Raw genomic sequence first — 17,867 nt, 5'->3', positions numbered from 1 at the left:
CCAAGCTCAAGGCCAGCTTGAAATATACACCTGAACTTTGACACCCTGCCTCAAAAAAATAAAAAAACAACCAACCAAAGACAGGATATTTAGCCAATGATGTTGGAGGGATTCCAAACTCACCGCGGTGCAGCTATACGTGTCGAGCCCATCAGGCCAGCCTACACCAGCCTGCCTGGGACCTGAGGGAAACTGAAAGGGCCGGGGCAGCAGGGGCTGGTTAGCACACGCTCCATGCCTGCTGTGGACGAGCAGCTTGAAGTCAGGATGCAGAGGTGCAGGAAGGGGTGGGAGCACATGCCATCACGGCCAAGAACTGTTTTCATGTCAGCAATGTCTGTAGCACAGCAGAGAGAACCCAGAGTCGAGGGAGGAGTGGCCCTGCTGGCATTTCCAGACATTGGCCGTTCTGTGACCAGCTGACCCATTTACATAAAGCAGTATACTTGGAAGCTACAAGAGGCAAAGAGCTAAGGTTCTAGCTGTCAGGATTTTTTTTTTTTTTTTTTTTTGAGACAGACTCATTCTGCAGCAGAGATTGGCTTAGACTCATTGGGACTCTCCTGTCTCAGTCTCCTGAGTAGAGATGATGAACCTGCATAGCTGACAGTTGTCAGAATTTCAGAACTATGCACTTATGAGGTAAATATGCAAATGTGGTTTTAATGGGCAAGAGTTGAAGAAAATGAGATATATTTATGTGCTTAGCTCTACTGAATAGGTAAGGAGCGATCATTATTCTCAGAAAACCATAATTTTCATTTAAGATGCAGTATCACAATAAACACTTTAAAGGACATGTGAGGCATTTAAAAATAACATTCTTTTAATAAGCTTGAACTTTCAGAGAAGCAGCCCGAGCAAGGCCAGACCGCTGCGCCAACAAGGACGGCCTCTGCCCGCGCTCTCCCTCCTTCAGTGGCTCGGAGCTCGCGCTGCCGTCAGGGGATGCAGTGATTTTATTTCCATTACAGAACTGAAGCAGAAACACACAGCAAGATTCAAATATATCACAAGGCATCTAGGGCGTTGTGTTTTGCTGCCGACAAGAAAACGATCTGAAATGAACCTTCAGATTTGAAGTAGAGTTGTTGAGAAGCACACCCTGCGCCTTCTCTGTTGGGCACGCATTGTGGTTTTCACCCAAGTCGCAATGAATGGATTAAACACATTCTAGAAATGTTAACATTCAGGATGCTCCAAAAAGTCGTATTCTACACACTCCTCCAGCTGTCTGAGCATGCATGGCCCGGGGAGCTCTGGGGACAGTGCTGCAGATCTGGATCCAGATTCAGTGGCTGGGCGCTGAGCTGGGGTTTTGAAGGCGCAGCTCAGAGTCTGGAAGAACGGAGTCAGCTGCCTGACGCTGGAGACGGAATGCTGGCGCAGCAGCGGAAATTCGCTCTTTGGGGAGATCTCATCAGGGCTGCCGACTTGCTGCAATGACAAAACCAAGCAAGACAGTTAAGACCACAGAAGTGGCAGGGCTTCACAGAGGGTGGAGATGCTGTGAGCCACGAGCAATTCATGGCAATCCAGTGCTGGCTTGGTGGGAGGGGTGGAGGCTGAGGTTTCGGGTCTTATTTATATTTTTTTCTACAGTTTTGATAAACAGATAGCAATGAGACAGTTTCAAATCAAATCGGAAGTACAGTTTCAACAAATAATACACTGCATATATTCTTCTTAGTGGTTGATTGCTGTACAAGATGCGGACTTGTGATCCTATTTGGGTCTTATACTTTTCACCTGGGTTCTGCCTGAGCTCAGTGGAGGCTTGGCCAGGTCCTCCACTTCCCTGGGGCCTTCAGAACACAGTAGCTTGGAGGCACAGGGTGATTCTGCACCCAGGCAGTGTTCCCTCTTACCTACTGGGAAGAGCTGTCCATGGGAAAATACGACAGAATTTATCACCACTGCAAGTTTGAAAACTAAGGGATAGTTTGAAAATTTCTGGTCATTAAAGCCATCTGGTATCTGAAGAACTTTCTCCCTTCTTCAGCCTTCTCCTCCCTGCCATGGGCATCACTTTTGAAATCAAAGCACTTACCCCGTATTTCGATCTCAGAAGTTCTAGAATCCTGATGCTGTGGGGTTTGCATTCCTGGTGAGGCTCGTCTAGGTCAGACAGGGAGGCAGAGCCTGCTGTGTCCACCTCTGGAACAAAGGCCCACCTGTACCTGGGGGGAAGCTCTGGATCAGGTACCCTGGGTCAGGCCCATGTGGAAAAACATGCAAAACAGTTTATTGTGATCTAATTCACAGGCCAGGTGTGGTGGTGTGCGCCTGTCATTCTAGCACTCAGAGGCTGAGACAGGAAGACTGCCATGAGATCAAGGAAGCATGGGCTACACAGTGAGACTATCTCAGAAAAAAAAAAAAGGACTTCACGTACCATAGCCATTTCATATACACAAGGCAATAGCTTCCCCCCCTGGGGTGGGGGGAGGGTACTAGGAATCAAACTCAGAACCTCGAGCTTAACAGGCTGAGCTATATCCCCAGCCAATAGCTCTTTTAATGTTCAATGAATTATACATTCACTAACTTAAGCAATTTTAGAGTATTTTTATTACCTAAAAGAAATGCAGGCACCAGCCAGCTGTCCTATGCCCCTTGATCTATCTTCTATCTCTACAGATTTAGGCAACACACAGATGCCCTTTCTGTCTCCACAGACTGCCTTATCCCCAACAAACCACAGGGATGGGGTCATGGACCAGTTTATGTGGTCCCCTGAAAAAGCTTGAGCATTTATGCCATGGTCCCTGAAATGCCCTCCTGTGTCTGCGGGCTGCCTGCCCCGTGCAGAGGGCAGCACAGGTGGAGAGAGCTCGGTTACACAGAAGGTGCTGTGTGGCAGGCCCTGAATCCCTTCCTGCCTAGAACCTGGGTCTCCACAGAATAAAGCAGCCTAGGGCCTCTGTGGGGGACCCTGCCCACTGTGCCTGCTGCTGCCAGCCCCTTCCAGCCAGTGCTTGTGCCGCCACTGCTGGGCTCTGTGGGACTGCTGCGGAGTCTGCGCCCCTCTGAGGATGTCTGGAGCGCACCGTAGAACTGGGGCCTGGTCTGGTGGTCTGCAACTACAGCCCTGTCCTCCCTTGATGTTGTCTTAGCAACTCAGACTCTCGCAAGTCCTGGGATTTTCCTTGCTTGCCTGACACCTGTTGCCTAGCAGGCTCTGCAGGGCTGGGGCAGGATGTATGTTCCCTGGGGCCGTTACTTGGGCCATATTTTCAGCAGGGATCCATTCCCCCACCTTCTACTGCAGGATGCTATTTTACTCTGAGGACAGTCACGGTCTGTGTTACTTATCCATCTATCACCTGGGGTAATTGTTTGGGTGTTGCCTTTCTGGCTACCTAATGCTGCTGCACATAACTGTGTACATTTGAGTCCATTGATAAAAACAACTTTCTTTTGTGGAGTAGTTTTAAGTTCACACTAAGCTGGGGAGGAAGCAGAGAGTGCCCTTGGTGCCCTAGTACTGCCCCACCTCCCAGCTGCCTTCTCTGAACTCCAAGGCCAGAGCGGAAACTCTCAATGAACCCACGCTGACACATCATTACCTCGGCACCCACAGGTTATTAGGGTTCAGTCTTGCTGGTGTGGATTCTATTGGGGTTTTGTCTGTTGGAGACAGGGTCTCGCTATGTAGTTCACACTCATCTTGAACTCATTATGTAGCCCAGGCTGGGCCTGAATTCAAGATGATCCTCCTGCCTCAGCCTAGGATTATAGGTGTGTGCCGCCAGGCCTGTAAGTTGCTGCTTTTTTTCCTGTCCCTATGATGTTGTGCGTGCTCTGGTGCTGGGGCTGTGCTGAACTATGGATGGATGGACAGATGGATAAATGGATGGACAGATGCCCAGATGCTCAAATCCGCACAGTGGGCAGCCCTCTCCCAAAGCGTTCTGTAGCAGGATCCTTGAGGGCACAACACACACTCACACCCACACTGCACAGCTGCACATCAACACCACTGGGAAGCCAGAGTTCCAGGTCATCTGACATCTGCTACTTCCGGTGGCTCCATCCCACCAGGAACCCACACCGAGTCTGTCACACACTGGACGGTGACAGCGGAGACAGGGAAGAATGACCAGCTGCTTACATTTGAAAGAGTGGCATCCTGTCAGGTGGAAAAGAGAGGGCTGTGTCCAGGAATTTACAAGCTGACAAATACAAGATGAGTTCACTTGGGGCCATCTCTCCTGTCAAGGGCCCATTTCCATCAGCAACCGAAATTTTTCTGCTTATTTTGTTGCTGTTTCTGTAAATGTGCAGAGATGTGCTTGTCATCAATTAAAAAAAAAAAATTAAAATCCCCCCACCCTCCCTCCTGGCTTCTGGTCATCAATTTATTCACATCCACTGTAGCCCATTTATTTATGAGAAGCCCATTGGAAGGATTCTCCTTTCAGAGCTGGGATGGTGGTGCACACCTGTGATCTCAGCTACTTGGGAGAAGGAAGCAGGAGGACCCTAAATTTAAGGCCAGTCTGGGCTACCTAGCATGACTCAGTCTCAAGATAAAAAGGGCTGGGGATACAGTGTAGTGATACAGTGCCTCTGGGCTTGAGTCTCAGTATCTGCCAACACTATCCAACTGAAAAGAATACAGAGAAAATTCCACAGTAGGTGGTTACTTCAAGTGTCCAAAGAAGACAGCATTAGCCCCAGCCGGCCCTCTATCATACAGGAAGGACTGCTGATCTCCCTTCTCCTTTTCCCCAGTTCTGGGATTGAATCTAAGGAGCTTCTACCACTGAGCTCTACTCACAATCCTTTTAGTTTTTAGACAGGGTCTTGCTAAATTGCCCAGGTTGGCTTTCTTGTCTTTTTTTTTTTTTTTTTTGGTGGAACCAGGGATTGAACTCAGGTCCCTGAGCTTGCCAGGCAAGCGCTTATTCCACTGACCCATCTCCCCGGCCCCTCCAGGTTGGCTTTCAACTTGTGATTCTCCTGCCTCCCCTCCCCAAGTAGCTGGGATTCCAGGTGCATACCACCATACCCAGCTGGTGTCCCTAATCACACTTGCACAGAGCTGGTGCCAGTCCTTACCTCAATGACTCATCATCCTCCTTCAGTTCGTCTTCTAGTTGTACGAATACCTGAATCTTAAAGAGAAAACACGTTCCTGTTACGATCTTCAGAGACAAAACCTCCCCAAACTAGCATATCTGTTGGTTGAGCACAGGTCTAATGTGCAGTGAGGCCCTGGGCATCATCTCAGGGCCACAAAAAACAAGCTGGGCACAGTGCTATGTGCCTGTCACCCCAGCACTTGGGAGGCTGAGGCAGGAGGATCACCTCAAGCTTTAGGACAGTTGAGATACACAATGAGACTTTGCCTCAGAAAACATACAAAAAACTCCCAACAGAAGCACAAAGAACCAACCAACTAACCAACCTCTCAATGTTACTAAATGGTAGCCACTGGCTGGAAAAACTAACAGTTGAGCAAGCAAATAAAATTTTCTGTATTTAACCAAGAGCTGATTCCATGCTCCTGACTTTTACATAAAATGAGACCTATTTGGATTAGCACAGTTAATGATTTAAAACAAAAAACAAACAAACAAAAAAAAAAAACCTTTTTAAAAGCTCTAACCTTACTCTGGAATCAAATCTGAGCACTCACCAATTCAGAGACCATGATGGGCCACAGTGAGGTCAGATGTTGAGGAGAGATTCTTAGCAGCAAAACTCTGAAAAAAAGAAACATCTGAGCAGCAACTATGGGTGTCTGTCCAACTCTGAGATTGTCTGTCAGGCGTTCTAAGGAAAGAAGAGTTTGAAGAGGTTACATAAACAAGGTCACATAAACATGCACTTTGGGGTTTTTCATTAGCCACAGAAGAAAACAACATACTAATTGCTTTGTGCTTTTTGTCATGTGTTTTTGTAGTACTGGATATTGAACCCATGGCCTCCACACTGAGCTACATCCCAACCCTTTAACTTTTTATTTTGAGACAGAGTCTTGCCAAGTTGCTATGCTTCTCAGGCTGTGCAGGAACTGGTGATCCTCCTGCCTCAGCCTGCTAGAGTGCTGGGATCACAGGTATGCACACCACAGGGGGCTTAAATCAGTAACTGTGCAGATGCCCTGATGACAGCCGGTATGCAGTGAGGCGGGTCATGGCCTCAGCAAAAGGAAGCGAATCGCAGGACTGCTGAGGCTGAGGGTGCAGGCCAGGGCTCTGACTGCCAACTTCCCAGAGACCGACGACACCATCCTTAGGAAGAAGACTATGTGACTCAGAAGCCAAGACAGCCCTGGCAGAGCGCACGCTGTGCAGGTGCGGAGTGCAGAAAGTCGCAGAGAGACTTAGCTGGTAAAACTGAAATCAGACCACCCCAGTGAAAACTTCAATTCCTAGGGAGAAAAGCAGCAAGTCAGACTCTCTGGGCTCTCACATTCTTTCCTGTTCACCAGTCAGATAAGTGCATGCTGGCTGCCATGAGATCTGCTGGTGCATACCAGTCCTCAACCTCTTTTATTTATGTATTTGATTTGCTAAGACGAGGTCTCAGTATGTAGCCCTGCTGGCCTTGAACTCATGGTGACCCTTCTGCTTCAGCTTCCTGAGTGCTGTGATTACAAGTGTGCACCGCTGCACTCCATTGTTCTTTATTTCTTGTCTTTAAAAGTATCTGACCAAATGAAGGTGTATGCATAGTCAGATGCTAGATAAGCTGGTGTTGTACAAAAGTGGTTTGCAAGTCTGGGAGCAGCTAACGCACAGCGTGTACAGCATCACACTCATTCTCTGGTTGTTACAGCACATGTTCAGCAAGAGACAGAAATTAGCTGCCCAGAAGATGAGAGGTGGAGCAAAGCAGACAGGGCTGGCTGGGGACCCGAGGAGCTACAGGATGAGCAGGCAGTGATCTCTTTTTTTTTAAATTTTATTTATTTATGTATGTGTGTGTGTGTGTGTGTGGCCAGCTCAGCCCACCAGGGGGGGGCTGGCTGGCATGTGGTGCTGGGGGATTGAACCGTGGTCCCTGTGCTTTGCTAAGCTTGTTCTAAGTAGGTGCTTTAGACCACTGAGCCATCTCACCAGCCCAGGCAGTGATATCTTGAGCTTTAAACAATTTTGCTTTTCAATTAATTTGAGTCTGGGCACCTAACTGGGAAGATGCAGAAATCTCTGCTGGAAGCCAGGTGTGGTGGCACCTGTCTGTAAGCCCAGCATTTGGGAAGTTAAGGCAGGAGGATCAGTTTGAGTTGGGGACCAGCCTGGGATACAAGACAAATTCAAGGCCAGCTGAACTACACAGCAAGACCCTGTCTCAAAAAACAAAAACAGACTCCTCCCTTTGGCTCTCTTCCCTTTGCTTCCACCATGAAAGGCTGCTCTCTGCCATGTCCCAGTCTGTCTTGGAGCCAGCTGAGTGTGGACTGAAACCTCCAGTAACTTATGAAAGAAGGAGGAATGGGTCATAGACATTGGAGCACTCTCAGTGCCCAATGGTTTCCACCAGCCCTGTGTTGGTTCTGATGGTCATTCCTACTCTTCTCAGTGCCATGTAGAGGATTAGGCATTTGTCTTAGGAAAACAGATCTCAGTCAAATGTGAAGGACGATACCCATGTCCTGCAGATAAGTCCACAAGTACAAGCAAAAATATTAAAGGAGCATGCAGCGACCTGGAATTCAGAGAAGTGGCAAACAGATTATGGGATTGGTTCAAAGCCCTTCATGAAAGTGGAAGCCAGAACATTACTGAGACCCAAAGGAAGCAGATTCAACACAAGCATTTTACCAATGTGCAAAGATTCACTTGGCTGGATGTTAAACAGACAATACAAACTATGACCTACTGCTGGACCAGACAGAGCTTGGGAGCATTTACCTTGATAAGAATGAACAGTGCACCAAAGCATTCTTCAATTCTTGTGACACATACCAGGACAGTTTGACATTCAACAATGAATGGTGCTACTGCTTCCAGAGATAGCATAACCCACTTTGCCAGATGGAGCTCAACAATATTCAAAAGCATCAAGAAGTAAAGAAGCTCCTGGCACAATACATCCCCCTGTGTGATGAAAATGGTTACTACAAGCCAACACAGTGCCATGGAAGCAATGGGCAGTGCCGCTGTGTTGACAGAAATGGAAATGAAGTGACAGGATCCCGAAGAGATGGTGTGGCTGATTGTGCTCTAGATTTCGAGATCTCTGGAGAGTTTGTGAGTGGAGACTTCCACGAATGGACTAATGAGGAAGATGATGTGGGAGTCGTAATGAATGTTAAAGAAGAAATTGAAAATGATGCTAAGGAGGAAGGAGACGAAGATGATAGTGATGATCATGATGGATGCATTTGATCAGGGAGACCTGAGATCAATAAATTCCACCTTCTAAAATTTACCAAGTGATAGCCTATGGAGAATTATCTTCCTATCCTCACACAAAATGATCCTAAAGCTCACATTTATTTTGTATAATTATTTCAAACATTGCAGCTAAAAGTCATAGAACTTTATGTTTAAAAAGAATAATTTATTCTCAGCTTTTATATGCCTTAGAGAAAAAGAAAATACATAGGGAGGTTAGCCAGACAGAACGTTGCAAAGAGCTACTACAAAAGTTTTGTTCCACATGGTAACAATCAATATTGCTTGGGATCCTATGTGTGTTTTTATGAAAGACACTCTAAGTAAAATTTATGGTAATTTATGACCTGGAACACAAGGATTTTACAAACTTATGCATGACATTAATCACTGAACTAAGTAGCATCTTACCAGATATCAGGGTACATGAGAGAGATACCACATGGTCAAACAAAATGACTATTTTAGAATCTTCATTAATAGTGACTTTTCAATTATGTTTTCTGGATATGACAGGATATAGTCTGCTGAGCTATCTGGCTAACCCTAGCAATATACATTAAATAAGAAGACAAAGAGACTTATTTCTGCCATATTTTCAGTAAGTTTTCACTTGCTATATGATTAAATTTTAAAATATTAATTGTTTTATTTACTGAATTAGATAAAATTTTATATTTAATCTTAGAATGCCATTTTTGTTCATAGTGCTGAAGTGTAGAAAAAATATTATATGGTGCCTTGCAAGCATAGAAATAGAAGGGTTTAGCCTGTATACCAATACAGGACATCAGGCAATATTTAAGCACACCTGATTAACAAATTAACACAGTAAAGGTACTGCTGCTGGAAGAAAATGGAATATTTTTTTTTTCCTATTGTTACATAATTGCCATGTGGACTTGTTTATAATTACTGTGTAGTGACATTTAAGATTTAACTACAGAAAAATTACTTTAATTGCTATATTTTAGTTAGCATGTTATTCAATTGTGTAGACATTTTGTCACATCACCACTTTTAGGCATATAAGACTAGTGATTCAGTGCTCACAATAAAAATGGAAAACTTGCTGAAAAAAAAGAAACAACTGCACAAAAACATTAACTTGAATTAGAAAAGAGGGGCCGGGGAGATGGCTCAGTGGAATAAGCACTTCCCTGGCAAGCACAAGGGCCTGAGTTTAATCCCCGGTTCTGCAAATAAATAAATAAATAAATAAATAAATAAATAAATAAATGAATGAATGAATGAATGAATAAGAAAAGGTATTTAATAGCATAATGTCAGTAACCTAAGACACAAATTCCAAAAAATTAAAGCCCCCTAAACTAAGTGAATGAAGGTGAAGTAAAAATAGCCTACGGGAAGTAAAACTAAGAGAATCTGTTGCCAGCAAAAGAATGGCTAAGAGAAGTGGGTCTGGTGACCCACACCTTTAATTCCAGCACTTAGGAGGCTGAGGCAGGAGGATCATCGTGAGTTCAAGGCCAGCCTAAACATATTACGCATATACTTCAAACTAAAGTTAACTCCAGAAGATTATTTTTGGCCAAGAACCTCCTTTTCTTTGGTCTCTAGTACTCCTTTTTTAGGCCAATCATAACCTTATAAACTTAAAAGTCCTATGAGCAGACACTGGAGAAAGTCTGAGCCACGGCCACTGCACTGCCCAGGCTGGGGAGCCTAGGAGGTAGCCCATGGCCACATGAGTCCTTGTTCCTCATCACTGGAAGCACAGTGACATCCTGCCCTGCTGGCCTGGAAGGTAGTGGCCTGTGGATGAGGACAGCCTGTCCTCAGCCCAACGACCCCAGTTAGTGGCAACAAAGCTTCAGATGGAAGAGACAAACACACCCCTCAGTATGGGCATCTGGGTACAGAAATCAAGCCAACAGGCATAAGGAGGAAGACTGGAAAGATGGGAGATGCTCTAGGAGTCAAATGACACTCGCATTCTGTCCTACCTTGAAGGCACCTGATGCCTCAGCCACAGGCTCTGGAAGCAACAATGCCCAAGCTTGGCCTGTAGCACAGAACGTCCCCTGCACCCAGCCAGCATACATCAGTTTCTTTCTGTTGCTCAGCTGAGTGCCTGTTCCAGTTCCTGTTACTTTCATCTCTTAGAAATGGCTGGTCACTGTGACGCATGTTGTAAGAACCAGTCAATAACCTCCCAATAATCTGCTTCTGTACTTCCTGCTTGCTGATCTATAATCCCCAAACTACCAATGGCCAAGGCTTAATGCATTTATAAGGATCGATTCCTTGTCAGTGCCAGTCAACGTTAAATAAATCTGCCTCCAAGTCCTGGGTGATGTTTCAATGTTTCTGCTTGCAGTTGCAAGCCTTCTCCGAAAAGTGGCATCTTCCCTCCTTGCTAAAAAAGTAGCTGCTTTGAAAGGAATGATCTGCTTTTTATAGTTTCATTTATTATGATAATGAGTACTACTCTACCATAAAAAAGGAAAAGTTTGAGTCATCTTTGGGAAAAACGGATGAACCTGCAGATCATAATGGTAAGTGAAATAAATGAGACACACAGCAAAAATATGACATGGTTTCTCTTGCATGAGTACCTTGGTTCACAAATGCTTTTGTTTGCAACAGAAGTATGTGGGAAACGTTTGTTTTACTTTGAAAATTGCATCGGGCAACAAACATGACCAGGGTTATCTTTTCCAAAAAAGCAAAACTAATTAAGTATGTGAATCGAGGTACCACTGTGTAAATAATGAGCAAAACGAGAGACAGTAGGAAACAGAAAGGTCTTTTGCAAATGGCAAGGGGATTAAGAGATGGAGGAAGGTAAAGAAAAGAAGAGGAAAGAAAGAATGAAGATGTGTTATGTGCACGCATCAACTCCCTGACATGAATGTAATCATGATGTACTGTATGACTGAATGAAAATAAAAAGCCCACATATTTTAGAGCAGTGTGGTGATACACATCTATAATTCCAGCACTCTGGGAGGCTGAGACAAAGGATCACAAGTTTGCACCTAGTCTGGACAACTTCAGAAACTTAGATACTATCTGGAAATGAAAAACAGGCTATGGGTATGGTTCAGTGCAAAGACACTGGGTCCTGGCTTCAATCTCTAGTACTGCAAAACCAAAAGCAAACAAAACACCCACAAAATATAGATTTTTCTACATATTTATGGAAACTGGATTATGGGGCTTATTGTCAACTTGTTAGGAGATAGGCTGGTCCAAAGAGGTGGAATACAGAACGTGGTGCGGAAGGGCTCATCTTTGTCTCCATCTCCTCTTTCCATTTCACATCTGCCACGATGTGAGCAGCTCTCCTCCACCCAGGCCCTTCCACCACACCACCTGCTATGGAGCAAGCTGCCAAGGGACTAAAATTTCTACCAACTGTGAGCCAAAATAAAACTCTACCCCTTTCAGCTACTGGTGACTGAAATAGGTTTTGGCATCTACTGGGGTCACTGCTGTGATGTTCAGATGACTTCGGAACTGGCTTATGGCAGGAATTTGAAAGGCCTGGAGATGCTGCCTGGAGAAGCAGTCCTAGAATGCTGTAGGCTGAGCTTGATGTGAGATTCTGGTCAGAGATCAGCACACAAGAATGCTGGTAGCACATACCTATAATTTTATAGTACAAATTTTATGGCAGGGTTTGGTGGTACATGTCTAGAATTCCAGAACTTAGCAGGCTGAGGCAGGATCATGAGTTTGTGGCCAGCCTGGGATATATAATGAGTTCAAATCCACCAAACATAGCAAAACCAGCTCAGGAGGTTTCAGTTGTGAATAAGAAATGCATTGGCACTTGGATACCAGGCCATATGTGTTATGCCTTAGCAGAAAATTTGTCTACATTTTGTTTGTGTCCTGAGGCTTTGTGAGAGAATGAAATTGAGGGTGGTAGAATTAATCTGGCAGTGGAAATACCAAGGTAGTCCAACATTCAAGCTGTAACATTGGGGGACTTTTGGACAGCAGGATACTGATAATCAAGGGCAAGCAGCATAGCTGAATGACTTAGAAGTTTTGAGTTTGACTAGAAAGGAAGCTCCAGTAAAGTAGAAGCCTGCAAAGACAAAGCAGAAAAGGGGTGTTATGAAAGAGATTCACATTAGAGAGAAGTCAAGCACTTTCCAAATGGATGACAGGAACAACAACCTAAGAGAATGTAAGGAATAAGCAAGGGACCTCCCTTCACTGGCTCAAAATTGCTAAGGTAAAAAATTTTTCTTTGAGAAGAGAACCCCAGGGTGCTATACTCTAGAAAGCTGACTCTTAGGGAAGTCGCTCCCCAGGATTTGGATTCGAGTACTCAGCCATCCACGTGCTCAAAAACGTCTACTGCCCTGGTACAAGGGGCCAGGGACTGCTTGTGCTGGTGGCAGACCTTGGCATCAGCTACGTGGTGCTGGCTTTACAGCCATGCACAACACAAGAGTTGTGAGGTCAGGAAGACTTATACTCAGGATTTGGAAGACTTGGAAGGCCAGGCACTGTCCTCTTGGGAAGGCAATGTGAGGAACTATGAGAGCAAAGCAGAAAGTTCAATGGAGACTGAAGAAGATGAAGAAGCTAGGAAATGTGGACCATCTGAGGAAAGCTGCAAGCAGTGAGCACAGCCAGCCCAAGAGAGAAGCCATGAGGGCTACGATTTCTGGCAATGCCACTGGGATGGGACCACACAGACCATGTGGGTTCACATCTTGCCATGACTCGCCTCAGGTACTGGTCATGGAGCCACAGGATTTAATGTCTGCCCTATTGGTTTTGGTCTTGCTATGGTCCCACTGTTTTCTACGCCTCTATTCTTCCTTTTTGGAATGGAAATGTTTACCCTCTGCTATGTTGGAAGTATTCAGTTGCTTTTTGATTTTTATAGGGGCTCACAACTGAGTTTGCCCTAAGGCTCAAAGGTCAGCTGAGTTTGCCCTAAAGCTCAAAGGTGACATTGGACCTGCACTTTTCAACAACTCTGAAACTGTTGGGACACTGTCAACTCGTACAACTGGATTAAATAAGGGCCTGGCAGGATAGCTCAGTGGACTAAGTGCCTGCTTAGGCAAGCACAAGTGCCAGAGTTCAATCCCTGGCACCACATGATGTGTTGGTCCCACCCCAGGCGTGTTGAGCCAAGCCACTGAGAATGGGCGTGGTAGTACACACCTATAATCCCAGCACTGGAGAGGCTCAAAACAGGGGGATCACTACAAGTCTGAGTTGTGTAATGAGACCCTATACCAAATATGTAAATGAAAAAAAAGGATTAAATAAATTTTGCATAAAAACATGTACATGGGTCTTTTGAGAAGTAAGGGGCAGACTGTTATGGCTTATATCTAGATGTCCCTCTGAAAACTTATGAGCTCACAGATGGAACTCTTGAAAGATGATTGAATTATGGGGCTTATAGCTGATTTGCTGTTAGAAGGTGAACCTGGAAGAGGCTGTCACTGGGGGAGTAAAGGCTCCTCCCTTTCCCTGTTTCCTGTCTGCTGTGTTGTAAGCAGCTCTCCTCCGCCAGGCCCCTCTGCCATGTTGTCCTGAATGGAAACAGCTGACTTTGGAATGAAACCTCTACAAGCTTTGAGTCAGCATAAACCTCTCCTCCTTTGACTTGTAAGTGTCAAGTATCTTGTTCCAGGAAGGAGAAAAATGACTGAAGTATTTGCAACCCCCGCAGTACTCTGGGAAGATAAGCATAAGGATGGCAAGTTTAAGCCATCTAGATCTTGACTCAAAATTTAAAATATAACAAGAAGGGCTGGTGATGTAGCTTAGTAGGAAGTTTCTTGGTTCAATCCCCAGTGGCAAAAACACCAAACCCAAGGAGTCTGAGTACAGGATGAACCCAGCAGTAGACAGTGCTGAAAGTATTATTTCTCCACTATACTGTCAGACTGTTATAATGTACCTAATAAAAACAAATATTGGGAACCAGGGAGATAGCTCAGTAAAATAAGTGCTTGCCTGGCAAGTGCAAGGGCCTGAGTTCAATCCCTGGTTCCACCAAAAAAAACCCCCAAATATCATTATAATTGGTTTTGAAAATGAAGTTTCAGATCTGGTGACACACATCAATTTTGTTTTTATGGTGCGGGACTGAACCTGGTGCCTCAGCATGTTAGGAGAACATGGTCACAGAGCTACAGCCCCCAGGCCTACTGATACATTTCTGAAATCCAGTGATCCTCCCTGGAGAACGTTCATTTGAACATCTGACCATTGTGCCTAGACATGCTATGGGGCTCTCCAGCACTGCCCTCCGGGACTTACAGGTTTATGTGTGCTGGGAGGGGAAGGAAGAGCTGGCCATGGCTATGGTTTGAAAGTTTGTCCTGTCCAAAACCACACACTGAAATTTGACTGCTAGAGTAACGGCACTGGGAGGTGGGGCCTTTAAAGTGAGCAGGCCTTAGGGCTTTACTCTTGTGGCTGGTGGGACTGGTGCTATTATGAAAAAGCAGATTTGGTCCTTCGTTCTCTCTTGTCCTTCCACTTTCTGGGGTGCAGACAAAAACTCATCCTGAACACCCCGCATGAGCCAGTCAAGCTTTAGCAAGTGCTATCTATTCCAGTGGCACAAAGTGCACGGGGACGACCATCTTACCTTGGATCAGGGGGAGGTAGAGGTGGTACTGGTCGAGTTCTCCACTGAACACAGCAAAAGCCTGGCGCTTTAGCAGCATGGCTTTCTGCTCAAAACTTGAGAACAGTTTTAAAGAACTGCTTTGCATGTCTGGAATAAATATATAGCAGATAAATCTCAGTCAGAAAATGACAAAAGGCAGCAGGAAATTGAGACCAGGGTTATTCTTATCTGCCCTGGTGAAAAAAACCACATTCTCAAGGGAACAAATGTGATTATTATGCCCATGCATTTAAAAAAAATCCTTTCATTATTGATCCAGAATGGTGGGACACTAGGAAGGATCTGAGTTGTAGAAGTGTACTCCTAATAAGCTATGGAAAAGCTAACACTCTCAACATCAATGTGAAGATGTAAACCAGGTGCTCCCAGCAGCATTCCCTCCTTCAAGGCTGCCAAAGCGGGTGCTCGGCGTCTTGGCCACACTGGATGGGGAGACGCATTTGCTCAGCCCTGATAATGTACACCTCTATACAAGGTTATAGTTTAGCACCACAAAAAGTTTGAATGGTCCTAAAATATGGAGTAAAAGCTCTTTATGATGGCACTGACCCTAAAGTGTGACAAGTAACATGGAACTTACTCATTAAATCCTTAAACATTGTTTTCTCATGAGTCAGAAGATGGTCAATAATGGACTTCCAACTGGATATTTAAAAAAAACAAAATTAATTAAATATGCAATAGATGGCAGTCTGAGTAAAAACATCAACAAAACATCCTCTTTAAGATCTGACAAAAATTGCTCTCCCAAGAGGTTAGCAACACAGATGTTTTTGTAGAAGGAAGGCCAAGCAAAAGCTTTTCTTCATAACCCTTGTTGCAGCTTAGCATAAGCAAAGCAGATTGGTGGGGTACTCTGGCTCTTCCAATGGTTGTCCATAAGCATGTTCATGCGGCATGACTTTTACAGCTTTAGTGATGGGATGTGAGGGAAGTGAAGACAAGCAGCACCCTTAGCTCTTACTTCTAGAGGGTAAAATTAGGGTGACCACAGAAGCAAGGGGTTGCAGTATGTCCTCTTCATTTTTCTGTCTTTTGAAACAGTTCTGCTACACCGTGCAGGTTGGTCTTGAACTCACTTTGTAGCCCAGGCTGGCTATGAACCAATATCAATCCTTGTGCCTCAGCCTCTTGAGTGCTGGGATTACAGGCATATGCCATAACACTCAGCAGTCTGCCCCACTACACATGGGGGTTTTTGACCCACAGATTCAACTGACCATGGATTGAAAATATTAAAAAAAAAAAAAAAAAAGAATACTGTGTCTGTACTGAATATATGTACTTCTTGTCATTATTCTCAAAATGACACAGTCTACAAAACTATTTATATAGCAGTGACATTGTATTAGGTATTGCAAGTCTCCTTGGGATGATTTATTGGTTGTTCTTTTGGGCACTGGGAACTGAATTCAGAAATTCACGTTTGCCAGGCAGGCACTGCCCCACTGAGCTATGTCCCCAGGCTTCTTGGGATAATTTAGAGGACATAGGAAGATGGGCACAAGTTCTATGTGGATAAGGCACCATTTCACATCAAGGACTTGAGCACTGGTAGATTTGGGCACCTGTGGGACTCAGCAACACTGTTTCAGAATGGAAGATGCTAGGCTCCACATGGCCTTCTGGTCAGAGTGACTTACTGGCTGTGAACAAAGGCTGCCCCAGTCTCCACCCTCTGTCCAGCGCCTTCTGTCATCAGGAAAGGCTCACTCTGTGTGCTGAGGGGGGCGGGGCACAGCGGGGCAAGTTTCACAGTCTCATGTCTATGTCTCCAAGGGTCTCTGCTGCCAGCACAGTACCAGCTCACCACAAAAACTTAGTGTGGTTTTGGAGTGCGTGAGCCAAGCAGTGGTCAAGATGCCACAAAGATTACCAGTGGGCTCTGCCACCTCTGTGCTGGTGAGACGCTTCATGATTATGAAAGAAAGTGTCACAACCAGGTGTGGTGGTGTAGGTCTATAATCCAGCACTCTGGGAGGCTGAGGCAGGAGGACTGAAAGTCTGAGCAGTACCCTGTTGCAAAATTAGAAAGGGCTGAGGATATGATTTAGTACAAATGTCTTCAGTTTGGGCCCAGTACTGGAAAACAAAAACAGAATGCTTTTCTGGTGAACACATGGTCAGTGTGGGAACCTGCCACTGTACAGGGTTGATGTGATAGTTCTGCTGGCTCTGGAACAAAGAGAATTAGTTACAAAGGCCAACCCCTGAAGATTGGGAGCACATTTTCATTGGGACAGCATCCTTACTGAGCACAGGAACTATCCATCTGAAAGAAAGTGGGGTCCAGGAACAACTCCAGCACTTCCTTCTTCCAGGCCCGCTTCGTGTAGGCGTAGCCACTCAGGGAGCTCAGCAGCTGGGCGCTGGCCCGGAAGCTGGGTGCATTGTAGGCACTGGATGTGAGCAGAGGAGAAAGTGAGGGTCAAGGTCAGAGATCAACCAGGAAGGTCACCTAACTCATCTCTCACTCTCGGATGCCCTCACCTGTGATTGCGCAAGTACGGAAAAACGTAATAAAGCAAGCGGGAGATCAACGGCACCGCTTTGTCTTTCTCATCACTTCGATAAACCATGTCCAGGAGGGAGGCCAGGACCTGGAAGGATGAGACCGAAAGGAAACAGAAACCTGAAGGCAAGAAGGGCCGTCCTCTAAGTTGAGCCTTAGAGGTAAAGTCCTGGTACAGACTGAGGCCTGCTACCCTTGGCATCTGGGTTACTCCCGAGGGGTCACATGACAGGCTGGGATCCTAGCTTGAGGTGCCACTGGTAGGTGGCTGGAACTCTCATGGGAGGAGGTTAAGTCACTGGTGGCCTGTCCTGGAGGGGGACACTGGGATCATACCCTTACCTTCCTGTGTCCCAGCCAC

General features: G+C 45.5%; 1 protein-coding gene and 1 pseudogene across 2 annotated transcripts in view; one reads left to right on the top strand and one right to left on the bottom strand.

Moving 5' to 3' along the window:
* Positions 1-804: 804 nt before the first annotated feature.
* Positions 805-17,867, bottom strand: part of Dopey2 (dopey family member 2) — a 105,958-nt gene continuing 88,895 nt past the window's right edge. For both annotated transcript variants that reach the window (XM_004634357.2, XM_023718671.1), the window contains exons 29-37: positions 17,485-17,594; positions 17,247-17,393; positions 15,575-15,636; positions 14,953-15,081; positions 5,645-5,781; positions 5,065-5,120; positions 4,115-4,273; positions 2,051-2,180; positions 805-1,437 (exon numbers count right to left, since the gene is read on the bottom strand). In XM_004634357.2, the coding sequence (XP_004634414.1) occupies positions 1,183-1,437; positions 2,051-2,180; positions 4,115-4,273; positions 5,065-5,120; positions 5,645-5,781; positions 14,953-15,081; positions 15,575-15,636; positions 17,247-17,393; positions 17,485-17,594 (1,185 nt within the window). In that variant the 3' untranslated portion in view covers positions 805-1,182. The remainder of the gene's footprint in view (positions 1,438-2,050; positions 2,181-4,114; positions 4,274-5,064; positions 5,121-5,644; positions 5,782-14,952; positions 15,082-15,574; positions 15,637-17,246; positions 17,394-17,484; positions 17,595-17,867) is intronic.
* On the top strand, positions 6,669-8,342 carry LOC105742578 (annotated as a pseudogene).

Source organism: Octodon degus, unplaced genomic scaffold, assembly GCF_000260255.1.
Source record: "Octodon degus isolate 3935 unplaced genomic scaffold, OctDeg1.0 scaffold00061, whole genome shotgun sequence".
NCBI classification, from domain to species: Eukaryota; Metazoa; Chordata; class Mammalia; order Rodentia; family Octodontidae; genus Octodon; species Octodon degus.
The sequence above is the reverse complement of the archived record's forward strand: the minus strand, read 5'-3'. Positions and strand labels throughout refer to the sequence as shown.